Source organism: Labrus bergylta, chromosome 19 (genome assembly GCF_963930695.1).
Source record: "Labrus bergylta chromosome 19, fLabBer1.1, whole genome shotgun sequence".
NCBI lineage: Eukaryota > Metazoa > Chordata > Actinopteri > Labriformes > Labridae > Labrus > Labrus bergylta.
The window spans coordinates 19,831,697-19,857,520 of NC_089213.1; the positions used below are offsets into that span (position 1 = coordinate 19,831,697).

The 25,824-nt window shown below is 40.2% G+C and overlaps 1 protein-coding gene across 8 annotated transcripts in view; it reads right to left on the reverse strand.

Moving 5' to 3' along the window:
- Positions 1-25,824, reverse strand: part of LOC109999224 (potassium voltage-gated channel subfamily KQT member 4) — a 43,166-nt gene that overhangs the window by 10,416 nt on the left and 6,926 nt on the right. The window contains exons 2-13 of one of the 8 annotated variants that reach the window (XM_065947816.1): positions 8,308-8,398; positions 6,755-6,881; positions 6,417-6,592; positions 5,466-5,591; positions 4,885-4,995; positions 4,687-4,782; positions 4,501-4,589; positions 3,795-3,920; positions 3,352-3,372; positions 2,741-2,797; positions 694-923; positions 511-610 (exon numbers count right to left, since the gene is read on the reverse strand). In XM_065947816.1, the coding sequence (XP_065803888.1) occupies positions 511-610; positions 694-923; positions 2,741-2,797; positions 3,352-3,372; positions 3,795-3,920; positions 4,501-4,589; positions 4,687-4,782; positions 4,885-4,995; positions 5,466-5,591; positions 6,417-6,592; positions 6,755-6,881; positions 8,308-8,398 (1,350 nt within the window). The remainder of the gene's footprint in view (positions 1-510; positions 611-693; positions 924-2,740; positions 2,798-3,351; positions 3,373-3,794; positions 3,921-4,500; positions 4,590-4,686; positions 4,783-4,884; positions 4,996-5,465; positions 5,592-6,416; positions 6,593-6,754; positions 6,882-8,307; positions 8,399-25,824) is intronic. The other 7 variants (XM_065947817.1, XM_065947818.1, XM_065947820.1 and 4 more) reach the window with 7 other exon arrangements.

Here is a 25,824-nt window from a genome sequence, read left to right on the forward strand (position 1 = left end):
GCTGTCATTTGGAAAAGGTGGGATACACCCTGGACAGGTCACCAGTCAATCACAGGGCTGACATTCATGTTCACATTCACACCAAGGGACAGTTTAAAGACACAAACGTAAGGAGCAAGTCTTTGGACAGTGGGAGGAGCTTGAGTACCCGGAGAGAACCCGTCCTGTTGGTGATGCGGTTGACCACTGACATCAGTCGGATCAGCTGCAACTGTATGCTTTTTTGATTTACTGGTGATTAGATTCCATTTGACACGAGATGCGTTTCACTTTTGACTTGTCAGCTGAGCTGTCAGGGAGGTTTTTTTTATTTTTTAAGTGAAATTAGTCATTTGTGAGCTCAATGAATGCATTAATCTCAGACCTTAATCACACCACGCCTCACTCGTTAACACTGACAGCCCTGGTTTTAACCAATCCAGGGTTGGAGAAGGATGAACATATTAGTGCATATGAGTAAAGAGGTCCACTGTAAGGGTATCTAGTAGTCTGTTTGATAGCAGGACTCACCTGACAGCGCGTATGAGAGTCTTTACTGCAGGGATTATGTCTTCCATGGCCACGTCACAATATGGTTTGTCCTCCACACTGTCCTCACCGACACCATCCACTGGGCCCAGGCAGAGAGAGACAAACTAAGATGCAGGACAATCCATGAGTGTGACAGTATTCGAGTGCGTTTGTTTCTCCTACCGTCGACAGGTGGGCGTGGTTTGAGTCGAAGCGAGGTGCGGAAACGCGTGCGGTCGTTAAAGCTCCAGCTCTTCTGGACCTTCCCCGGGCTGGTGGCCTCTTGGACGTTCTCCTGGCTGGGAGAGCAGCGGACACCTGAGCCCGGGGGCAGTGGAGACGCCTTGTTCTTAAGGGTTTGGGACGATCTGGAATTGTTCATCCTGATCCGATCCCGGAATCCCATTTTACTGCTGACAGTGGAGATAAATGAGTCAAACATCTGAAGGCAGAGTCATCTTTGCGGATCATGGTAGGCAACGTTTTTAAAAAATAAATATAATCAAAAAGTCCATGCGTTTGACCTCCATGGCAAACTAAGCTGTGTGATCCTGGGAGTTTAGAGATGCGGCAAAGGGGAGGTTGAGCTTGTTAGAAAAGAGTTTGTTAGTTAATTAACACAAAATACAGAATATGGCCTTTTGACTTTTACAACAACCGCCAACAGACAAAACAGAGACACAAACATTCTTGCTTTTGCTGCTCAGCGAAGCAGACTAGCTGACTTATCATGCATGCAGTTTGATCACAAGGAACACTCAATATACTTCTAAAGACTGATTCTGCCCTGGGGATTTGCTTTTTTAATGTGCCTATCGTAGCACCTGAATCAGCAAAATATGACTGAAACCTGATTCAAGTCTTGTAGCAGTGCTGGGATGGCAGAAAAAAAAAAATGTTCCACCCGCCATCAGAATGAAAAGACACGCTTCCTTAATCCCTTCAGCAGAGTAAATAAGCATCGAAATATCGGCTTCAAAGCGCAGCCGCACAAAAGGATCCTCATTTAGTGCTCCGTACCACTCACCACTACCAAAGGCAGGCTGGTATGTGAGGTCGTCTATTTACGGGAGGAGAGCTATTTGGCGGCCATTCTCACTCTAACGCTTCTGTTATGGCATGCTCTGGGTAGCACTCCTGCTCTGCAGTCATTGACATGTTACACACTGTCACGGATCCATAAGGAAATGCAAACATCATGCACCACGCATCAATTCCAGGCCAGTCATTCACCCCCATATTTCTTTACGATGATATACTCTTTGTTTTGTTCGTGAGTTACAGCCAGCTATTTAAATTAAAATTTAAATAGTTAAGGGAGGTTGGTGGAAAATAGCATTTCATAACAAGCAAGCTGAAATGCTTCAGGTAGACTGGAGAACGTGAGGAAGGTGGAGTGAAAGACTTCTGCATGCTCTTGTGAACGATTTGGATGCACTCAGGACCATAAATCTTACTGAAGCCGTCCAAATCATTGGAAAAATACAGCATGCCAACTGAAACATGTTCGCACTTAAAAACCTTTTAAACAAACAGCACAAACACACTGATTTTGTCAAAAAGGTTATATGACTTTTAAGACATGGGAGAGCATGCTGAATTATTTAAACCTTCTCTCCAAGAAGACATTATAAATGAGGAAAAACAAGTGAATTGAAAACATAAAGCCAATGTGAGTGTTTTTTTTATTCTGTTCCGATTGAGGGAAAGTTGTTGAGTGGATATTTTTTTTCATCATTTCATCAAAGAAGTTTGATGAAACATTCATGACTGGCTTCAAAGAAAAATGTACTTTAGTCATAGGAATAAACCATATTGACTTGTTTTGTGTTTTCTGCATTATGGTTTATCATGACGTTCAAGCAGACAAAGTAAGATCAGAACTAGATCCTCCATCATTTTAGAAATGATATGGCGAAAATGTCATCACTGTAAAGGAAACACTAAAAGATTTGTGGAGAAGAGTTGACGGCTTGCTCGATGATTTTATGAGAGAATGTAGAATATGGCTGAACTGCTACTACAGAAAAGTTTGTTTTGTAGAAAGGTTAATTCTTTTTTAATGCCTCCGTAAAAAAAGACGTCGGCAAGCCGTTGCACCAGTCCACAAATTTTGAGTGTTTCAGGAAAGATGAGCAGGTTGTTTGGGTTTAATGACCAGTAGGAGTGTTGTTATTGTTTTGATGATGTTTTTAGCGTGCCCCGTGCACAGGATCGTTGCCGTGGATACCTCTGCTTGCGGCCACCATGAATCCGGAAGAGACCCCGTTTTTTAGAAAGCAGTTGACTGAGGAGACACACAAGGAAGAGGGAAAGAGGGTGAGGGGAGGAGAGGAAGTGGAAGAATGGTTTGAGGGGAAGGAGGATGAGAAGTCCTGGGTACATGGTAAGCCCGTAAGAATAACGTACCAAAAGAAAAGTTTGGGGGGAGGGCGAGGTGTGACATCTCAATACTCCAAAAAGCCCTCATTTTGATTTTCTTTTCTTACCTAAAACTGGTCAATTGAATTTGGAGAGGCAGATTTGGATTATGGAGACAGTGAGACGTGAGAAGAGGTGGGTTTGTAGGATCATGCAAAGGTGGAGGTTTAACTTGAGTATATTCATCCAAACAGCCCATTAAACATCACAGTGTGACAGGAGCTCCTTAAATCAAAGACATTTCAACCATATGAACTTGTATCCAATGCTCCTTTTATCTTCTGCATGCAAAAGTCCAGTAGTCTCTTTGTAGACCTGGCTTCAAGCTTAGAAACATATGAAGAAACGCAGCAAGACTGCTCTAACTTCTACTACACTTTTTTATATCAACAAGCACAGCTCTTGACTAGAGGAACAAACCTGCATGGAGTCTCTGCCTTCCTGAGAACAGATGAAGGATGGAGGATGGATGGCATTGAAAAGACACAATGGGCAGAAAGGGAAAGAAAGAAGGAGAAAGATAGAGGCAACCAGTGAGTGAACAGTGGGAGGCGGTGAAGATGGCGTGTGTATGAACTGAGCAGACAAAGATGCAGAGAAGCAGTGGGGGGGCCTGCAACACAGTGGTCTCAGATCAGCATTAGTAACACATTGTTACACACACACACACACACACACACACACACACACACACACACACACACACACATGTCCGTGTAGAAAGCTCTGTCAGATTGAGGGAAGTATTATGTCCTGCGTTTACTCTTTTGATAGTGTTTGCGTGTCTGACTGTAAGGGGAGGTGGACTTTCAGCCACCTGTCTGGATGTAGTGTGAGGCTGTGAGAGAGGTGGAGGTGCGTACCTGTCCCCCGAAAGGTAGGGGGAGCTGTAGGGCCGCAGCCCAGACAGCAGCGCGTGGTAGGAGTTGTGGAGAACCTTCTTGTTGTTACGTTGTCGCTGGAGATGACTGAACAGGAGCGTCAGTTCTCTGACACCCCCACGTGCAAAAATAAAAATAAAAACATGACAAATGAACAAAAAAAAGAGAAAACTCACAAAAAGGCCAAAAATAATGGTCCAAACACTTCAAAGAAGAGGGATATTTGAGTGAAAATGTGATCATTTATAAAAATGCAATGTGAAAGTTTACACTTTTTTTGTGTTTCACATGTTCCCCTCCTTTCAAGCGAAATACAAATTAGTCAAATTAATACATAAATACAAATTATAAGAAACCACTGTGAGAACAAAATGAATGAAAATATATTTGAAAAGTGGTGGCAAATAAATTGAAAGGGGCATTTTCAAATAATGTCTTAACGTGAGAGGAAACACTGTTCCTTTTCTTTATTTTAAAGTGTAAATGGTTCTCGAAGGTCAATTTGTTTTTTTAATTTGTGGGGTTTTTTTCTGACAAATTCAATGTATGAGCAGGAACAGTTCACTATTTTATGGTGCTCCTCTGGAATCTCTGTCTGCATTCATAACACATTAAACAAAGGACCAAAGACAACCACAGAAATCTTAAGGTTGAATCCACAGAGTGCTGGACTCATGGGAAATCCTACCTGAACGAAGGCAGCATGCTGTCATAGAAGTACCATGTAGCTGTTAGATAGGAGTGTTTGGCATCTGTGGAGTAGAGACGCCATGCAGCCTAAAGAAAGACACAAAGTAAAAGTTAACCCCTGACCTGACCTGACCTTCCACTTAAGTTCCTATTTCATATTAAAAGAGCCTCTATGACTCGTTACCTGTATCAGGTTGGCAGCAGGCATCCTCCTCTTCTCAAAGTGCTTCTGTCGGTGCTGCTCCTGAACCTTCAAAGCAAAGCCTGATCCCAGAATTCCCTGAGGGTCAGAGGGCAAATCAAAGAGAGATGACTGGGGCTGAGTGGCGCCATAAACAGGGTTGTGAGTAAATATAAAGATGTGAGCATGTAGGAGACTTACAGCAGGCAGGGCAAAGAAGGAAACTCCCAGCAGAGCGAAGCCGGCAGCTAGGAGCCGTCCTTGCCAGGTACGAGGGGTCTTATCACCGTAGCCGATAGTGGTTAGAGTAATCTTGATGGGAGAAAAAACAATATAAAGTGCAGTTCTTTATCTAAAAGCCAAAAAAAACACAAGGGTTATTTTAGAGAGCACACACTACACCTACACCTTCAGAATAAAACAAATGAATGGATGTAAGCAACTTAATATGTTGATCTTGTGTAAATAAGCTCCTTTCCTACTGCTAAATGTTGTATCTTTGATGTTCCCTGTCAGCAATGATTAGGTTAGATCATTAAAGTGCAGGCCACATAACAGTGGTGTTTTGGATTGGGGATCTTTATTGCACATCATACTTTTCCTCTTTCTCCTCATAATTCAAGTCGGTTTTTCTACAACTATGATCATATAAAGCAAAACCAATAGGACATCTCTCTGCATGGGCATCACAAATGCTTAAATCTCAACAAATTGTCAATTTTGACAAATATTATTTGTGAAGCCACGAAGACGCTGTGTGTAGTATGCACTGTAGTACTCACAGTCCCCCACCAGAGGGAGTCTGCATAGGTGTTGAAGTCTGAGTTGATGTCTTTCTCTGCCAGGTAGACTAGAAAGGAGGCAAAGATCAGGACCAGGAAACCGATGTACCACGCTGTAATCAGCTCCTGTGAGAGAGTGAGACAGAGAAGAGGTATCAATCACACCTGTCAGCAGTAACAACAACATCTTTAACAACACAGTCCCTGCTGTCATTACCATATCACTATCATCATTATTGACTCAATTTCCCATCATCACATTTGGCTTCAAATTTGACTTGGCTGTGCAGTTCTGCTTAGACAGCTGATACATCAATTCATCTTCATCAATGTCGTCTTATTGTGTTCTGGTGTGGACCAGCGGGTGTGTGGTGTTTGGGTCAGCACAAAAACTAATTGTAGGAGCTAAAAAAGAGTTCAGTGTTTGAGGGCAGAAAATGTTATTAAGTAACAGCTGGTTATCAAATAGAATTACCCACATACTCCACAAAACATAGAGTTATGAAGTTATTTATGGTATTAGTAACCACTATTTCCATTATTTTAATAACTCTCCCCACCGTTAAACCTCATCTTGAAATGAGATCAATATCAAAATGTACTTGTTACATTTTTTAAAGTAAGATAATGATCTCATTTCAAGTAACTTAACAAGTGCATTTTTTTCTGGCAGCTATTTTTACTCATTGCAAGCAGTTAAGACCTTATTTATTTGCTTGTAATATCTTAAAATACAATGTTTATCTGGGTGTCAGGTGAATAGGGCTTTTGATACAGTATATTAAGTGTAAGACATATTGTCGACTAGATATGAGGTATGATATGAATTTTTGCAGTATTCTATATAATATCTGCACGACTTACCAGACTGTGAGTGTTTTTGAGATGTAAACCAAAACAAGGTTGTTTTTGTAGTAAAAGTTACTATTTTTAGCCGTGTGTTGTCCCAACCTTGCTGTGAGCGTAAACAACTGAGCCCAGAAGTTTCCAGGTGCCTCCCCGTCGGTCCATACGAACCATACGCAAGATCTGCAGAAATCGCATGCTGCGCAGGGCTGACGTGGCAAAGATGTTCCCCTGCGTACCGGCTGCTATCACTGCCAGGGAAGCCACAAATACTATGAAGTCTGTGGAGAGAAAACACCAAGAGAAGAGATCAAGAACATTCATTACAAGGTTATACCATTTCAAACAGGTGCAGGGCTTTGACGCGGGTTTGCGTGCTGTGTACACACAAACACACACACACACACACACACACACACACACACACACAAACCAACACGAACCTATGACACAGAAGGGCTTCCTGGCAAATCTCAGCCGCCCCTGCCATCCCCGATATCTGCAACAACAGCCAGCCGCCCAGATCCTGATGAAGTACTCCAACCCAAACACCACGATCATCACAAACTCCTAAAAATCAAAACACACACACACAAACACACATAGGACAGTGTCATGCACCAGATAAGTAAGAACCTTTTTCCAACATTATTGAGTGTCCTTCATCTGGATATTTCTTTTATTTAAAATGTTAAACTTACATTTTTTATTCATAGAGTTTTGTATGTATTAGTAACTTTAAATAGGTAATCGATTTCTGAAAAGAACAGTCCCCGAAAATGAAAAATTGTAGTTTTCACTTTCATCCATCTGGTTAAATACACACATTTTTAGACCATGTGAGCCACGGGCAATATAAGAGTCATACACTGAACAACAAGGTGTGTGACATAGACATAAACTAGAGCAAAGTTAAAAAAAAAAACATTAAGGGATCCAGATGACCTAGAGGTTAGGTCCCGCCTGCTTAAGTCCTCCAAGTCCTCCTGGGTTCAGTCTGACCTGTGGCTCCTCTCCTGCATCTCATTCCCCACTCTCTCCAGATTCCCTACTCTATCCACTGTCCTATATCAATAAAGGCAAAAAGCCCCAAAATACAGATAATCATTTGAATTCCTTAGTTTAAAGGGTTTGAAAATGTACACGTTGTCATGTGTGTTGGAAATAGAAGTTGTGAGGTTGATTTTTCAATCTTTTCTTCTCTTTATGAAAACATCAGACACACTTTTATCTGAATTTATGGAAAACACTCATAAGTCAAATTCTTTACATGACTTGAATGTTCCTTCCTCTATAAGTTACTATCTGCCATGTCATACTTGTAACGTCTTTGTTGGTAGAAAAAAAGGCTGAAAGTTTTATGTGAATTACATGTTCAAAACCTTAAATAAAAGGTCCCAAATTATAAAAAATAATATGACACCAATTACAGCCTATTAACAGGCCACTCTGTCTTTATTCTGTCTATCTCTTGCTTTCACGACAGTTTAAGGTGCACTGAGCCAATCAGTCATTAGCGCAGGTGCTCGTGTAAGTAATGTCCACTAATGGCTGATTGCCCACTAATGGGCGGCTGATTGATCCAAAGAGGGAATGGAGGGAACGTTGAAGTCAAAAGTGCGGCCATTAAACAACACGTAAGGGAGAGCAAGGTGGGAAGCAAGGGGGGGGGGGGGGGCTAAGGAGAAAGCTAGTGTCCTTTACCTTTCACTAAAGCAGCTGGAGCACAGAGGAAGAAGGGGAGATTATATGATGGCTATTAGGATTAGTGGATCATGTCTGTGATTTTCTGCACTGTCAACAACACCTGAATCCTTCCACCTGCTTACATGGCTGTCTGCGCTTTAACTGGCCAACAAAGCAACATGTACGCAAGCACATATGGATACACAGATGCTGTGTACGGAAGGTCAGCGAGTGGAACTGGATGCTGAAGTGGTTATATGTGTGTTTGTGTGTGTGTGTTTAAGCATGCCAGAGAGGGCAGGGATCATACCAGGATGAAGAGGCCTTGGTTCGCAAACTTTTGGTGGTCGGGGATGGTGGAGAACACGGACAGCACCAAACAGCTGAACACCAGGAGGAAACTGAAACATATACAGAGCAACCAGGTCATTACAAACATGATCGATATACAGTATATCCCCCAAGTGTTTAAAACATCAAGTCATTTGAACAACTTCAACAAATAATTTAGTCTACCAACACAAGACTTTTCTACAACTATGAAGTTATCTTGAGAAACACAAGGAATGGGATAACATGTGCAGAACACCATCTTAAGAAGAGGATGTGTTTATGTCATCTACAGAGAAGGTTTCAAGAAACCATATAACATCAGACAAATAATAATATAAATAATTATATAGACTATATATAGATAATAATAGTTCAGATAATTCAGCTTGCATGTCCAAAAGTATGAACAGTTAAAAACATTTTACTTAATTCCATACTGTAAACAACGCACATGTTAGGAAAAGCATATCAACAGCTATTTCATATGTTTCCTTTCATTTGATTACAGAAAAAACTCAACTTGGTAACATTTTGAACTTTCTGTTTAATAACTTTAAGAATATACATGTGTTTGTTTACAGCTCTATCCACTCAAAAAAAAAAGTTGGTAAGATTTGAGTTTTTCAAATTGTGTCCAAAACCTCTTGTCAAGAATAAAGATGTGGTAAAAAAAAAAAAAATAGACAACAATAAAATACAGAAATAATAGAGTCATATGCATGAAAACTGCTGAATGGATCAGACAGAGGTTACCAAAGTAAATTGACCAACCTAACTGGAAGGTAATTGTCATAAAAATAACCCTTGTGTATGACATATGTAATGAAACTCGGTGACAAAAACCAAAGCCCATTAAATATGAAACCAGATAATTATTGTATGACAACATACACACTTAAATAATAAGAGCATGGACAGAAACAAAAGTGAGAACACACACCAACATGCCCTCTGTGCCATGAAAATAGAAAACAGCAGGGCAGGATTATCCAGGTGGCAGCTGCTGGCCCAGCTGGTCTACATATCAAACTCCACAGTTACACAACACTTGTTGAAATACTCATGGTCTCACACAATGGTGCCCCTTCTCTTTGATTAGTAATGCGATAAACGAGTCTCGCACCATGGATCATTTGTGTGAAATGAAATGCACTTTAAGGGTCCAAATTTAAAAGCTGCTAAACAAAAATGGGAGCAGAGGCATACAGCTGTGGCTGCAAATTCTGGAAAGTTCAAAGGAGTTTTTAGACTCTTTCATCAACATAACATCAGAAACTAGAGAATGCAATTTCAGAAGAAATTGAACAACGAATGCTGCTTGCTGAAAAAGCTAAATTGTAATACTGCATAATGAATAAGTTGAATATTTAATGCAGAAGTTGTTGGAAAAACGTGATAATTTGGGGCAACAGTAGCTCAGTCTGTAGGGACTTTGGTTGGGAACCGGAGGGTTGTCGGTTCAATTCCCGGTGCAGACCAAGTCTGGAAATTGGTCTGGTGACTGGAGAGGTGCCAGTTCACTTCCTAAGCACTGCCTAAGTTCCCTTGAGCAAGGCACCAACCTCATGTGTTGGATGTTGATGAATGTTAGCATGGATGTTAGTATGAATTTGGGAAAGCTGCTTATGTATGTGAATTAATGAGCATCTAGCATTTCACCATCAGGTGGAGATGGTAACTGCTGGGTCAGACAGATGATTTCATTGAGTTTGAAAACATGTGCCGAGCATGTAACTGCTATCATCAGTTCATCAGGGATCACATGAGCGCACCATGAGATGAAGCAGTCATGTACACACTATGTCTCCATGGTCAGGAATGTGGCATGCACTGAAATACAAATGTGCTCACAATCGATTTCCTCCAGAAGAATTCTGCTAACATTTAACATTGTGGTGAATGTTGCAGGTGGTCAATGGTCTGTTTCAGTTAGACCCCTATAGGCAATAGAGTACATTCCTTTGATCTGATAACAACTCTAACACAAGCAGCACAAGACTGATTCGATGCCTCAATTGTGAACCTGGAGTGAAATTAGTGGTTTCAGTTTCAATTTTTCGAGAAGGTATAAAATATCTTTTCAGTAGCCTCCCCACTGTGGATTCCATCACCCACTGTCACCTACATTGTTGAAGACGATTTCGCCCAATGGGGGACCAATGATGATAATCTTTTCGCATCTCATAATAAACAGATGAAGAATACTTAAAAATACAGAATTTTTGTGCAGAAGAAGAAATGCTGCGAAAATGATGGCGGAAATGATTCACGATTATGTCCTGCAACCTACCAGTTGACTGACTTTCCTGATAGTACCAATAAATTCAAAAGTTTAACTTTAAAAAAAAATCAAAATGTTTGTATGTAAGAGGGGAATAACCATCCAAATGATTGCTGATTTGTATAATCTCCCCTTAAAAGTCAGCAGCAGGCTACCTACTAAATTAGACTGACTTTACTGAACACACCTCTCAGCAGCCTTCACTCCCGTGTAATATCTTGAAGAATCATGTTACTAAAACAAACGAATCACATAGTTAGGAAAATTAGTTAGCAAGGAAAAAGAAAGTTCAAAATAATGTGAGAATGAATGGATGAAAAACTAAATGAAAGCATAAAGAAATTGAAAGTTGGTTGCAATTAACATGTTGAAAGTAGAGAAAACCCAGAGGGCTAGGAATAATAAATCAAAGGTTGGCAACAAGATTGGACAAACATCTTTTTGTAGAGGTCTTTCCTCCTTATCACGCTCATACGGGTCACTCTTTTGTCACCTTGAGTGTGTGGAGTCAGAAAATGAGCATCCTCCCTGACTGTTTTTGTTTCGTCTGTCTGCCCAGTCGTGGTTTCCAGAAGGAGAGACGCAGTAAATTTAAATACAAGGTGGATCAAGCGTGAATAAACAGACACCCCCAAATTACTGCTGTATATATCTCAGCCCACTGATGCATGCACGCAGGAGAGTTTGTGTTTCAGCCACAGCAAAGTTTGAAAAAATACCCAGATGGATCAAACAAAGCATTTTGGATCGTTCATCACCAGAGTAATGTGCTGACTAAACTGTCTGTCTTTTCCCCCTCAATTAACTCAAAGCGCTGTGTGCGTCTCCATAAGGAGGCGATTAGTTGGGGCAGCATCTCAGGTGGATTCTTTTCATTGACTTGGTGCTTTATGACAGGAAAAATGCTACAGCACAGATCGCTGGATCGACAGCTTTGCTTTTACAAAATGCAAACACAACATTTCCTTATAAAAAGGTTCTGAAAGCAACTCTGCATTTATCTGAATATAATACTATCACTCACACACAGTATCTCAAAAAACACTGCAATGAGTGACTGCCAACAACAACTCACCATATCTGTCTACGCAGCCTGTTTGCGTAATCAAAATGTAGAAAATACTGAGTGTCGCGTAACAAACCCCTGAAAACCTCCTCTCGTCCAGACCACAAGCCACAAGCAGGCCTCAATATCTGCCAAAGCCATACATGAATGTTTAATACTACCTATACCAAATACTCTCTGGTGTTAATATGGATCACATGGTCATATTTTTCCTGAGAGCACTCTCCCTCTGCCCCATCCACTATCCACCCAAGTACCACCATCCACTGTCTCTCTTTACTTTCAGGGAAAGTATCATTTAACAGCAAAACAGCAGTCTCAGTTAATCAAATCTTAAGGATTAGTCTCCTAAGGACACGGCTCAACCCAGACTGATTAAAGAAAATATTTTCTTCTTATATGTAAGGAAAAATAAAAATAACAGAGCATATTTTTTGAGTTAAAAAATAACCATGCTGGGTGCGCAGATGGCCTTGCGGTTATGTCACAGCCTGGACATGTTTCCAGACAGTACAGGCTCTTTATACTCATAGATCAAGACGCTAATGTAAAGATGCACTACATGTCAAGTAGCCAATCACGAAGGCCCTTTTGATCTAATGCATCATCTAATCTATGTGCGTCGGCTGCACAGGAGCTTTACTGTGAGGCTGTCTGCATAAGTAATTGCCCCAGAACTTTTACAAAGAATATTGCATGCTCTGCTATAATGTACACACAATATCTGACTGTTCTCCAAAAGCCGACCAAGTGCAATTTGTCTCATGGACACTGTGGAGAATCAAGAAAACTGCAAGCATAGGGGGACATTGTAAGAGAGAAAGAGAGAGAGAAAGAAAGAAAGAATGAAAGAACGAAAGAACGAAAGAAAGAAAGAAAGAAAGAAAGAAAGAAAGAAAGAAAGAAAAATTCAAATTAAGTAAGAAGTTTAAAATCAAAACTTCAAAAAGAAACAGAAAAAAAAAAAAAAGACAGCAATAAAGAGATGAAGAAAGATATGGAGAAGAAGAGAATGAAAAGGTAAAGGAATAAGGAAAGAACAGAAGAGAGGGAAATTAAGAAAAAAAGGAAAGAAAGAAAGACAGAAAGAAAGAACAAACTACACAAATACAAGAAAAGCAGCTAAGAAACTAAACACATAAATCTCTGCATATTTATCCATAGAATGTATCTCGGTTTGGTATCTGTACTCTGTGACTGATCACTGTTACACAGCACAAGCTTCTGTGTATAGAGTGCATACACTTTGGCTCCCAGCCGGTAAAGCTCCAGAGGGTCGTCAGGCTTCTGCTGGGCCAGACAACAAATGAATGCACAGCAGCCTTCAGGGCAACCAGATTGCATCTAATGGAGGGGAGGCAGGGTGCTTTTACTGCACTTTTCCTGTAAGCATACATAAGTGAAGAGGGAGATATCACATTACTCTGACTGGACTGTGAAAATATTAGAAAGATAAATAGGTATTACCAGTGCTAATAAACAAATAAGAGATATAGTAATGCTGTGTTGTACTGTGTGTTTTTCTGGAAGTGTTTATGTGGTTAGCGCTCTCCACTCCGTCCCAGTCAGCATGCCCATCAGAGAGAAGCGGACCTGAAGTGCACTTTTGATTGAATAACTGCTATGTGATAAAGCAGCTATCAGTTACACACAACAGTGCAGGTGGAGGGAGGAGGGAGGAGAGAAGAGAGGATGCAGCATCAAAAAAAAATAAGAGGAAACTGATGTAGAAAATTGTGAGGAATGATGTGTGTTGATGTAAAAGATAAACGAGTGAGGAGAAAGTGAATGGATCCAGGGGGTCATGTGACCATACCTGTACCTATACCTGTACTCGGGAATAATGTGCATGTAAGTGCAGGTGTGTGTATGGAGCCAGAAGTGATCAATGCTTCAGAAAGCTTTCAGAAAATTGACCTGCAAGCCCGTACACACACACAACAGTTAAACAAACTCACAAATACAAAGAGACCACACACACACACACACACACACACACACACACACACACACACACACACACACACACACACACACACACACACACACACACACACACACAGTCCAATCATTGAACAGGGACACCTTCCACAAGGACATTCACTAGGAAACCTATAGAGCTGCTCAAATACACATAAAAAAAAAAAAAAATAGAACATGGGATGTTTTTTGTAGCAGAGGCTGACAGACGTGTGAACCTATGTCCTTCATATGTAGAAGCACTGTACTACTTTACTGTCTAGAAAAGTGAAAGTCAATAGCAAACACACAACTCACCAACACAATGCCAACAACAAGGTAGGGCTTACAAATAAGCAACAGAAGGGAGGAAGTATTGAGCCCTGTCAGGAGAGAGGTAACAGGAGCAAATATGTACATTAGTGAGGGAGAGGGTGGAGTGTGAGAGTTGTGAGTGGGGGAGAAAGAGAAAGGAGGGAGAGGAGAAAAAAGAGAGGGAAAGGTGGAAACAGTAGAACGATATTAATAGCATTTCTCTGCCTTTAAATAGCGACTGCAGGCGAAATATGCACAGGTAGGCTGCAGAGCACAGCGCAGCACTGATCAGAACAGGCAGGTCTCTGCCTTCCTCCTCCTCGTTTCTCCTTCTACTCCTGCTCCTTCTTCTTCTGGGACTACAAACTTTTCAAGGCAGGAACAAAAAAAAACAAAAAACACAAATAAGAGATGAGAAGTGCTTTGTCACAAGGAAAGAAGCTGACGGAGCAATTCAGAGGCTCTGGTCATGAGGAAGGGGGGAGGGAGCGACCTGACATGAGAGAGAGAATGTGTGTGTGTGTGTGTGTGTGTGTGTGTGTGTGTGTGTGTGTGTGTGTGTGTGTGTGTGTGCGTGTGTGTGTGTGTGTGTGTGTAAAAATGTTCTCCTCTGAATGCCCGACTTTCAGGAATATTACATGTGAATCAATTATTTACATGATGGAGAGAAACAGTGACATGCAATGATTAATAGTCACACACAAAAGTTGCAACCTGGCAGTTTGTATCACAAGCAGCACCAACGGAAAACCTTAATACAAAATCATTTGTTTTATCACATACAGAAAACCTTCACACGCACAATTGCCACACACAGTCCACTACACACACACTGAAGAGCCCCTTGCTGTTCCATTGAGGGTCCACAGATGATACATTTCAAACAAAGTGCCAATTAGACTGATACACTTTCCTCACGGGAGAATGTCAGTCCTAGTAGCAGAAACCGTGACACACACATTTTGTCAGCCAAAGTTACATCATATCACCATTGAGTCCTTTGTTCCCTGTGTTCGATTCATTGAAACATTTCCTCTTGTTGTAAATAAGAGCAGGTACACCAAATGCACTTTTGCTCTTTTGATGTTTTCCCCCTTGTTCTCTGTTTCACAGAAATGCCCTGAAACTGCACATTGTGACTTTTTAGTATCACTCACGATGCATGAAGTGTAGCAACATGAAATTCCTGCAGTCTCATAATCAGCTGTGAAGGTTCAAGGATTCCTAAGCCCCTTAGTCCAATACGGGATACATTTAAGTTTTCTAGAGAACAAAGCTAAATGATGTGAAAGTCAATTCTCCAGTGACACTATGTAATGTTTCTTTCTGAAGAGGTTGTGCCCGTTATTTTAAAATCCTATATCCTCAATCAAATAGCAATATTTTTAGACTAATTCATCCACAAAGAGGACAGAAAACCAACAAGCACAAACTACCCTTCCCTCTGTTGGGCAAACTGCTTTCCAATAAACACATAGAAAAGGATTTCACTATTCTCACTGTAGTCCGCTACTTAGTCAGGAACAGCTCTTTAAACAACACGCCAGATATGAGTAAAGTGCAACACCATGAATGCATTTTAGAGAGAGAGTGTCTGAAAGTGTTGATCTGCCTGGATGCAAAGAACAATGACCAACTAGCAGGGCTTATAATAATCACACACCTGTACATTTTGGGGGGAAAGTACCTGACCTTGGATTCCACATGGTCATTTAGCGTTTTCTTGAAACAAGTTACAGTTGTCTTTGAAAGCAGAACATCAGTCAGTGAGTAACCAAAAAAAAATGTTGCAAGAAAAGTAAGCAGGCAGATAAAATATCTTTCACTTTATTTGTGGGAAACCTTTATGAATAAGCTCAATAAGACAGCAGCAGCTTACAGTGTATATATGCAAGAATGAGAAAAAAATGATTTCTGATTACGTGTACACTCTCAATAAAAAGGACTACACAACGTAGACCTGTTATTTCAGGTGTTGCTGTAACTGTTTCTCCTCGAGTAACCTCAGTCTTTCATTTCAGCGTCATTGAACTAGAAAGACAAAATCTTTTATTCTATTACTAAATTGATTTATGCTCATTAAGCAGAATGTTTGTTGTTTCTTCATATAGTTGACCTTCATATTTATCTCTTTGGGGATACATAAATGATGTATGTATGAAATAAGTGTATTGTTATTAAAAGGGGGAGCTACTTCACACCGGTGGTCTCAGGAAACCACCAATGAGTTAACAAACTGATAATATAACCACAGGGAAAGGCTAAATTCACTATGTGTGTGTGTGTGTGTGTGTGTGTGTGTGTGTGTGTGTGTGTGTGTGTGTGTGTGTGTGTGTGTGTGTGTGTTTTGTTTAACGAGTACTTGATTAATAGTAACTGAAGGCAATTTCTTGGTGATTGTTGCAGCTTTAACTAGGCGGTAATAATAGATGGAAAATGTATGTAATTAAGGAAGAAGAGGCAGTTTGAGTGAAGCTGTGAGAATTATAGGCACAGTGTATTTACATCAGTCGTCCAATAAGTGTGAAGAAATGGCCAACATTGTAAAGAGCTAAATGAGCCGATTATCTGGCGTAGGCACCAACCCATGGACACACACGCATAACCTTTTACTTCAGCCCAACACACTGAGGTTTTTTTTTTTTTTATATTCCTGCTCTTTTCAACATATGTGTGGACTTGTCTTCACTGAACTGTTCTTAACAGAGCCTGAAGATCCATCCAGGGTTATAACGTAGTGCTGAGAGAGCTCTGACATTTAGCAGTGGCATTGTTAGCAGCAGCTAACCAATTAGCAAGGAGTCTAAAACCCCTTACTAGGTGTCCCAGAGTGCTTGTAAAATGCTGACATTTCACCATTGAACCAGTGAGCAAGTTAACCTTCACACAGCTCGGATGCGCATGGCAGGAGGTTGGGGATAGATCTTTGTTGATAACAAATGAGAGACAGAGAGAATTCTTGGGATTTCTGAATGTCTTCCTGTTCGTTTCAGAGTATTTCACACTGAAAAAGTTTCAGAAATCAACCAGAAGACACCCAAGTAGAAGTCATGACCTCACCATGTGACTTGCCAGAGGTTAATTGGAAGTGAAACTCCCCACGATCTAAATCACATGTACACACCACACTCTGTTACATCCCCCTCCTTGACCAGGAGTACGACTGAATTTCAGGCCAATCATCATTACTCTGTGACAGGTCTAACCTCGTAACTATGGCAGCAGGGATCTCCGGTGATGGATTACAGAGGGTCAAGGGCATCTCTGCAGGATTGAGAAACAACAAAAAAGAAAGCGGTGACTGTAACATTTGAACCCAGGGTAATGGGATTGGCCAAGCAGTTTGAAGTGCAGGGTGTGAGAAAGTGAGCCAGGGTCACACACAACCCTGGTGGTCAGCGGATCTCGAGGAGGAGCTGACAGGATTTACAGAGGACACAATGGTCGCAGTAATGCTAAGGCCACCGTAACTAATACCTAGGGTTGAGGACATTTAAAGCACAGTGCAAAAAAGATCTACCTACAGTCCTTTCTGAATAGCCATGTGATGCTGTTTGTGCAATATGTGGGTGAAAATGCAACATATTTTGAGATAACTCTTAAGCCCAAAAGAATATTAGTGGACAATAAATAATGATGGATTTTTTAGACGGATAGGCTTCTCTATCATGTATTCATTTTCCTTTTTTTTTTTTTTTTTTTTTAAACCAAATGTCCTCTTATTCAAGTCCAACAACGTGGAAAAAGTTTTCCTGACAATTTCCTTTGTTTTTTTTTCGTGTAAAGATGACAGAGCTCTATGACACAAATCTGATTTTAGCAAACTCAAAACTAACCAACTAATTTTAGCTCTGTTGTTAGATCAGATTCAGCCATTTAAGATGAATGTATTTTGAAAGGTTTGTTTACCAAATTAAATCTTTGCATTGTTGGCCTGAAGCCGCTTTTTCTGAGCTCCTTAAAAAATGTGACACCTGGAGACCTTGAGCTGCTTGTCATAAATTGCAGCATAACTACATATCTAAATGTTTTTTCATTGATTTTATATATATATACAAAAGCTCTTATTCTTTTCCTTTTTCCTAAGTTTGACGTTTGAGCTTTAAAGTAAATTAAAGTTTGGAAGTGTTTTTTTTTTAATGGTGAAATGTTCAACCATACAATTCAAGATCAAGTATATAAATCATGTCCCACCCCTGCACTTTTGTCATGGCACTTCAGTTTCCACTTCTGTAACGACTGACTATGACAGAGATAATCAGGGAAACAGAGAGGTGGATGTAACCTCGGGCATAGCACCCACATCTGTCCAACCTAACACCCCAAAAACTGTGTTAAAGTAAATACATTTCCATAGATTGACCAGGCTGTTTGTCAGATTTCCTAAGTTATTTGTGCCCCAACCTAACTGTAACACCAAGTAGTTACATTTAACACCAATAATTCACACACTTAAATCACTAAAACATAACCAAAGTAACATAAATTGCACAATAATGAATTATTGGTTTGAGACAGAGCATAAATTCTTTAACAAGCGTCATTTTAGCAGTACAGTCGACATATGTACCTCAACAAAATAAAAACATAATCAAAAACACTAAAACCATCTCATAATAATCCAGTCAGTTGTCACTTAGTAACCAAGGTAGCGACCCCTGTCCCTAAGGATGGGGTTCCTTCTTTGATGGTGATACCACCGTTGGTGGGGGAGTGGCCTTACTATCTGTCTGTTAATGTTATCGCTGCTGTGATTTGAGTCAAGGAGCTACACTGTCCAGTGTCAGTGCTGCTATCCCTCCCTGTCAGAATAAATGTTTGTGTGTCTGTCTCTGTGATTCTTTGCGCAACTGTCTTTGTGTTATGCTTTGTGTAATTTTGAGACAGAGTCCAGAGCCAGGTGGGAAAAGCTTACATCACCTGGACAGCGAAGGAAACAACACCATCATCCGCACAACCATAACACACAAGTGCGCCAAGACCGATAAGGTTTGAACTTCTTACACAATGGGCGACATCACGGCCCGACACAGCTGGCAAAAGCTCAAAGCTGACTTTCTTAGTAGGCTAAAGTTTAGTAGGTCCTAATGTACTGGTACTTCCACTTACCGTAAACACAGCACAACTAGATCACTCTGTAAAAACTCTTGTTCATTTATTGAATACAGCACAGGAAGTTTTCAAAGCTTGCTAAAGTTTTTGGTCATAGTTATTTCATCTTAGCATAGACTCTAGAGTAGTCTTATTTTATTTTAAGCTTTCATTAAGTGTACAACTCTGTCCTCATATCAATTCCTCCTTCATGTAACCGGACTGAACGCTCTGACATAGCTCAGTCACTCCCACATGAAACTGCAGACTTCAACATTTGATCTTAAGTTTAGCCTTTTCTTCTCTCTAAACGTCCACTTCCCCCTTTTTAATCCTAGATTCTTTACTTGTTGTATCTCCTCCTCCTCCTCCTCCTCCTCCTCCTCCTCCTCCTCTTTAGTGTAGCTGAAGCAGAGCCAGGAAAACCGTGGGCCACTTGTGGGCCTCTCAGACACACCCTCTCCCCCTCTTTAACTCATTATAACCAATTAGGTGACAGGTTGAGGAGGAGAAAGGTGGATGAGAGCAGAGAGATAATACTCTTTTGAATTATTCATCCCTCTGCTGAATCTCAGACTACATCCACCCTTATTCAGCTCGCTCACTGCCTAGACCTCTTAGATCTTCTTCTTGTTGACATTCTTTCTTGTGACTGTCTTTCTCGTCTCTCTTTTAACCCTCCTTCCGACAATAACAGCGTAGGGATGCTTGAGACAAACCAGTTCACACATAGTGTATGACCACATTTGTGTTATCGTTATCAATCTGACACCTCTAAGGCCATAAAGCAGTGATTCCATGTGCATTCATCACAGTCCTGCAAAAGGCAATACACTATATGTTAACTACATATTGGTTTGGCTACATAGTTTCATCATCTGTGGTTATGGAGGGCTGACGGACACAGTTTGGGCAATAATCTCAGAATTCTGTCTTCAGTTTTATTGGTGCTTTCTAAGGTGCATGTCTAGGTCACAGGATGCTGTCTGGCCATCACAGGACACCACAAGGTCTGCTGGCATAGGCAGGAAAAGATAATCGATTGACCACTGAGAAGTAGCAATGAGTGAGATATGAAGGAAGAGAGAGAGAGAGAGAGAGAGAGAGAGAGAGAGAGAGAGAGAGAGAATATTTATATATAGTTCAGTCAGAGATAGAAATAGGAACAAGGGAGTCGCAGGGAAAAGTAGCAATGACCACAAGGAGTGAGTATCAGGCAGACATGGAGATAGATAATAAGAAAAAATAGTGGACAAGAGACAGAAAGAGGTGACTGAATAATGTATCGGACAGACGAGAGGACGGCGAGACTGGAAGAGCCAGAATGGAAAAGACAGAGATGAAGTTTTATCTGTAAGGTCTCATCCACACTTGCTGACATTGCTTTAATCTAAGGGCCAAGAGAAGAGACGAGAGGGCCCACACACACACACACACACGCAAACGCATACACACACTGTTGCAGGGTGGACATGGTTGATGTTTCCATATGAGATGAATTGTGTGTTTGCTGTTTATGTGTGCGTGGAGCAGTGTTAGCAGCTTCATTTTGAACAGATCTAAAATATTTCATTCTTGACCATAATACATTTCTGCACTCTCTACAGGAAAACATGATTCGACATAAACTGAAAACTTTTTAGTCGCAAAGAACCATGAAGTAAGAAGGGAGTGAATCAGTTTGATTCGCAGCATAAAAGCAGCAGATACAAGCTCTTGGCAGACTAAGAACAGACGGACAAAGTTTCTCAAACAACAACCCTGTTGAGAAGAAATCGCTTCATGTAAATGTAATCAGCAGGTAATAATAAATAAAGATGTGAAAAGGTTTATCATAGGAAATAAATACCACATGGAAAGAGACATAGAAGACAAACAGACAGGTGCAGCTAAGAGACAGAGAAAGCAAAATGTTCCGATGGAAATTAACAAAGATAAGAGAGCAGAAAAGAAGATCACAGCAACAGGAATTTCAATTGTATCCATTGCAGAGGAAAGACACAATGACAATGACCTGAAGGAATTGTGCAAATAAGACATTTAGAGCAGGAGGGGGGAAATAATCTCACAAGAGTGGCAGGCAGCCTGCAGAATTATGGCTTCGTCGTTAACATTTGATTATTGTTTGTGCTCTGCCCACATTGCAACTGGCCAGGCATTAAAGATGCACGCACACACCCACAATCACCATAAACCTAAACCTGCATGATTGCACACACATTTTGCGATTGAGCACATGCCGCTCAAGACCTTTTCTGACAGCGCAACACAGGCGTAATGACACACACACACACACACACACACACACACACACAAGCTCACTTATATATACACACGTTGCAAAGTACTCTCTGCCTGCAGGGCAGACCTTATAAATACTGTCCCACGTTGTGATTGTGTTTGAGCGCCATCACCATGGTGCTGCTTCCTCACATGTTTATAGTGACTGCCATTATAAATTAAAATGATCTTAACAACCCCTGAAGATGGGCCTTGCTTGTGGGTGCAGCCAGGCAGGGACAACAGGAAAGAGACAAGGAGACATGTGGGCTATCCCAGAGTCCAGAGAGACGAGAGACACACATCATGCAGAGATTAGAAAACAGAGAGAGAAGACAGGGACATGGTTTGCACAGAAAGGCAAGTAAGATGTAAAGAGGCTTTCGATAAAGTACTCCAAAAAACACTTCACACCCCTGCTGAGACATCCTGGAAACTTTATCTATTGCACTCTCGTGCATGTGGCATAAAGTCAGCACACAAAATCAAACAGGAGAAAAATAATAATCCAGAGCGAGACAGTCCAATACACAGAAGCTGGTTGGGGCTGGACCTAAACACGTCAATGAGACTGGGGAAACATGCACTGTGGATCATCTGTCTGAACTAGGACTATATTAAATTCAATTTCATTGATATTTAAAGCTTTCCGACCTAAGATAACTTTATTCCCTTCTGACAATTAGGTTTGTGCAATATGACAAAACACATATACCAGAAGTCTGCTGTATGTCTGCTGTCAGAGATCTTTCCAGGAAGTTATTTCTTAGATAGCTCCCTATGTAAGTAAGGCCTTTGTAGGAAAACACTTCAAATGAATCAGTGGGACTAAAGTGATGAGAGGGATTTTTGCAATAATATATTTTGATCAAGTACACTGATTTTTCAGGTATTTCTTATGCTGGATTAGCCAAATACAAACTGATTGTTTGTCAATAGATTTTCCATTTAAATATCACAATATAAATGAAAAGTAATGAAAAGTAATATAATAGCATATACCTTTGTTGAGGATTGGTCCATATCAACTGTATCATTTATTGCATCTTTCAATGTGAATGTTGGAATAAGAAGCCAAATGAGTTACCATAACCTACAGTTTATGGTTAAAACAACAAATTAGAAATTATTTTAGAGTTGTCAAATTATGAAGAAATATCAATGACTGAATTAAATGTTCAGTTGATGCTGAGAAACTTTTGAATTTGCATTTTTTTTCATTCTCATTATTTGTTATATGGTAGTTGGTTTAAGCCATTATTTGCTCTCAATTCAAAGTGGCTTAGATTAGTTAAAGACGTTATTTACAAGCATTTACCCTAATAACAAGTTCAATAATGCAACATCGTAGGGGTTACAGAGATTGAAGGAAACCTTGGGATGCTGATCTTTGGAATTGCAGATTGACTCATGGAATTTGAAACTAATCTATCTTTCAGGGAGTCAGTGTGGGTGAAGGCGAGTTACTGAGTATGATGCCTCCCAAGTGCCTCTCTTTTGAAGTTTGAGCTGGAAATTGTTTCTGTGGAGAGGGACGTCTGCCAACTTGCTAAGCCTACTTCCACTTTTATCTGTTATGAATAGAGAGATGGACTACTTGCTCATTAACAAACAAAGGTCAGATAAAAGTCTTCTTACTATTTCAAAACACAATCCAGGGAATATTGGAATACAGCAATACTGAATAATGATTGAAGTTACATTATTTAGAACTGTTTTAACCTGGTTTTGTCAATACAGCAATTCCCAAATCTTAAAATGGTGATATCAGTGGTTTAAAGATTGTCCTTTCAATTCATCATGAATGATCCTTTAATACAGTGGAGTTATCACATTGAATTATATGAGATGGAGCAGGAATTCCCAATTTAGCAAAAAAAAAAAAACATAATAATTTCCTTCTCAGCAGTTTGATTCAGTGGGTTTCCACATTAAAGCATCAGCTGATAATTGGCCCTGCAAGCTGCAGCCATTCATTAAGGGTTAACCTCAAGTGTGCGGCTAAGAGATAATGGAAAGACAATGGGTATTGATTTATTTTCTGCTTTGCCTTGTGGCTTTTAAACCTTGATCAACACATGTACCCTGTTTACACCATTCATTGAATTTCTGAAACTTTTTGTAGAGGAACAGACTAGTGAAAGCTGGATGTAAATGAAGGACACTCTGTAAGCAATCAATCGAGATCACTTGAGAAAATCACTCAATGGGTAGACATTGTGACCATGTATCTAAGCTGAGAACAATTACCTGCCGTTGCATTTAAACCAAAACTTAAATAGGTGAGTTTAATGGAGCAGCCAACTTTGCATCTTTGTCAGAGAGGTTACAAACTTGCTTTCAAAAGGATTTTGACCAGAGTCAGACTTTATCATCTCTTAAGTCCTAACTGTCCATGCCAGGTTGCAGGGCTTTAAGAGTGCAGTGTTACATTGATTCAAAGCAGGGTAGTGTGAGACCCAAAGCACTGTAAAGTGTTTCAAGAGAAATCCCACAGAACAGCCAGGCAGAAAGGTTCATTGGTGTTAAAAGTAAGCAATAGTATAACTTCGCTTTAATCAATTTGAAATAAATAACATTTGAGTGGATGCTCATGATGGATTAATGTCGGGTCTTTGTAGATAATAGGACAATGAGTAAGGTCTTTGTAATGTGTCTTGAGATAACATTTGTTATGAATTGGTGCTGTTCAAATAAAGATAGATTGATCAATTGACTGATTGCATGTGTTAAAATCTTGTCCAGTGAATTTCCTTGTATTTGCTATGAGAAAATACACTAATTAAGGCTGAATATTTTGTAAGAGGAAAAATGTTAAGCAGTCAATAACTTGTCTATTAAAGCATTTCCGTATAAGAACCTCTCTTTTTTTTTAAACAGTATCAGCAGCTCAGATGAACATCTTAAACGATGTCTCCTGAGAACACAGGGGATACAGCTTCTGTATTACAACTACAGTCTGTCCACCTCTACAGAAACAACCAGTGCTCTGTATTGCAGAGAGAAGTGAGTTGTAAGAATAAGATATAACAGAGAGGGGACTTTGGAGGTTGCATATTGATTTTCCTGGCTGTGAAAGCAGGTCTGGAGTTCTTGACTAGTCAAAATAAACTCTTGGAATAACTCACCAACCCTCACAGCCAAGAGCATCGGTGTTTCTGTCCAGCTTCAACAACATTAACCCCACACAAACACGGATAAACTGCAGATAAAACCCTACTGATCACCTGTCAAAGGGATAAACAAAAAGGGCCATTTTGACCTTCAGCCTTTTTTACATTCTCTGCACAAATGGGTACGTAAACAACATAGTTTGATTTTCTCCCTCATGCTATTGGTGTTTGGGCAAATATGTGTCATAATGGGTGAAAGGAAGCAGTGGGAGCAGGGCTGGATCTGCAGAGGAGGAAACTTGATTCTCGTCATGCCATCCCAGGACAGACAGTGCGCTTCCCCATGAGACACAATTTGCCCCGAAAGGAGAAATTAATACAGCAGCTAACCTCTACTCTCCTTTCTCTCCATATCATTCCTGTACTCTCCTTGATACACACACACACACAAAAATCCCTTCCCTTCTTACAGGACATAAAACAATAAGCACCTCAAAAAAGGGATTATTATTTAACATATTAATTAGCTTTTTTTCTGGAAGCTCATCCTTTGCTCTTCTTGATGGCTTAAAGAGGCTATCCTGCAATCCACCATCAGAAACCATTCGCCCCGCTAAACTGCCCTTGAGCCAGATACTGGATCTCTATGTGCTTCTGTTGTAGAGACAAGCGGAAAGAAAAATTTCCAACAGGGATCAATAGAGTATCACGTTATCATTCTCATTCCTCCAAATTCAGGCACCCACGTACTCCTTACTCCTTTTTCTGCTTGTCCTCTGTGTCACATCGTAGTGTTAGCTGACAGCAAACCATACTTTGGGAAATAAAGCCAATGCAAGGAAGAGGCAAGGATGTGTAGGGGCTGCAGAATGTGGCAGGCCAACAAAAGAGAGTCCTGAGACCTGAAGGTTGAACATGACATGCCACGGGAGGGGAGGGGAGACAAACATGAAGAGTTTTAAAAGGTGCATGTATGTATGTATGTTTGTATGTATGTATGTACTGTATGTATGTGTGTGTGTGTGTGTATGTGTGTGTAAGTATGTATGTATGTACGTATGTATGTATGCATGTATCTATACAGTATATTACATTATATCCTTCCTATCATCCCTTCCTAACCAGGTTTCCATCTGTTGGCTGTATATTATTCAGTCAATCTAAGAAAAAAAAAACTCCATAGTTTCCCTGTCATGCCAAACTAAAACATGAATACAATCATATATCTAAAAGAAAAGCCATAAATGATCAAAATATATGTAAGATTTTTTTAAATGTTTTTCCTGGAGACATGATGTGATTAATTAATCAGCAAAATAGTTCACAGTTAAATGTCCTAACAATTCACTACTCAGTAAATCATATTCATTTGATATATTATTCGAACTG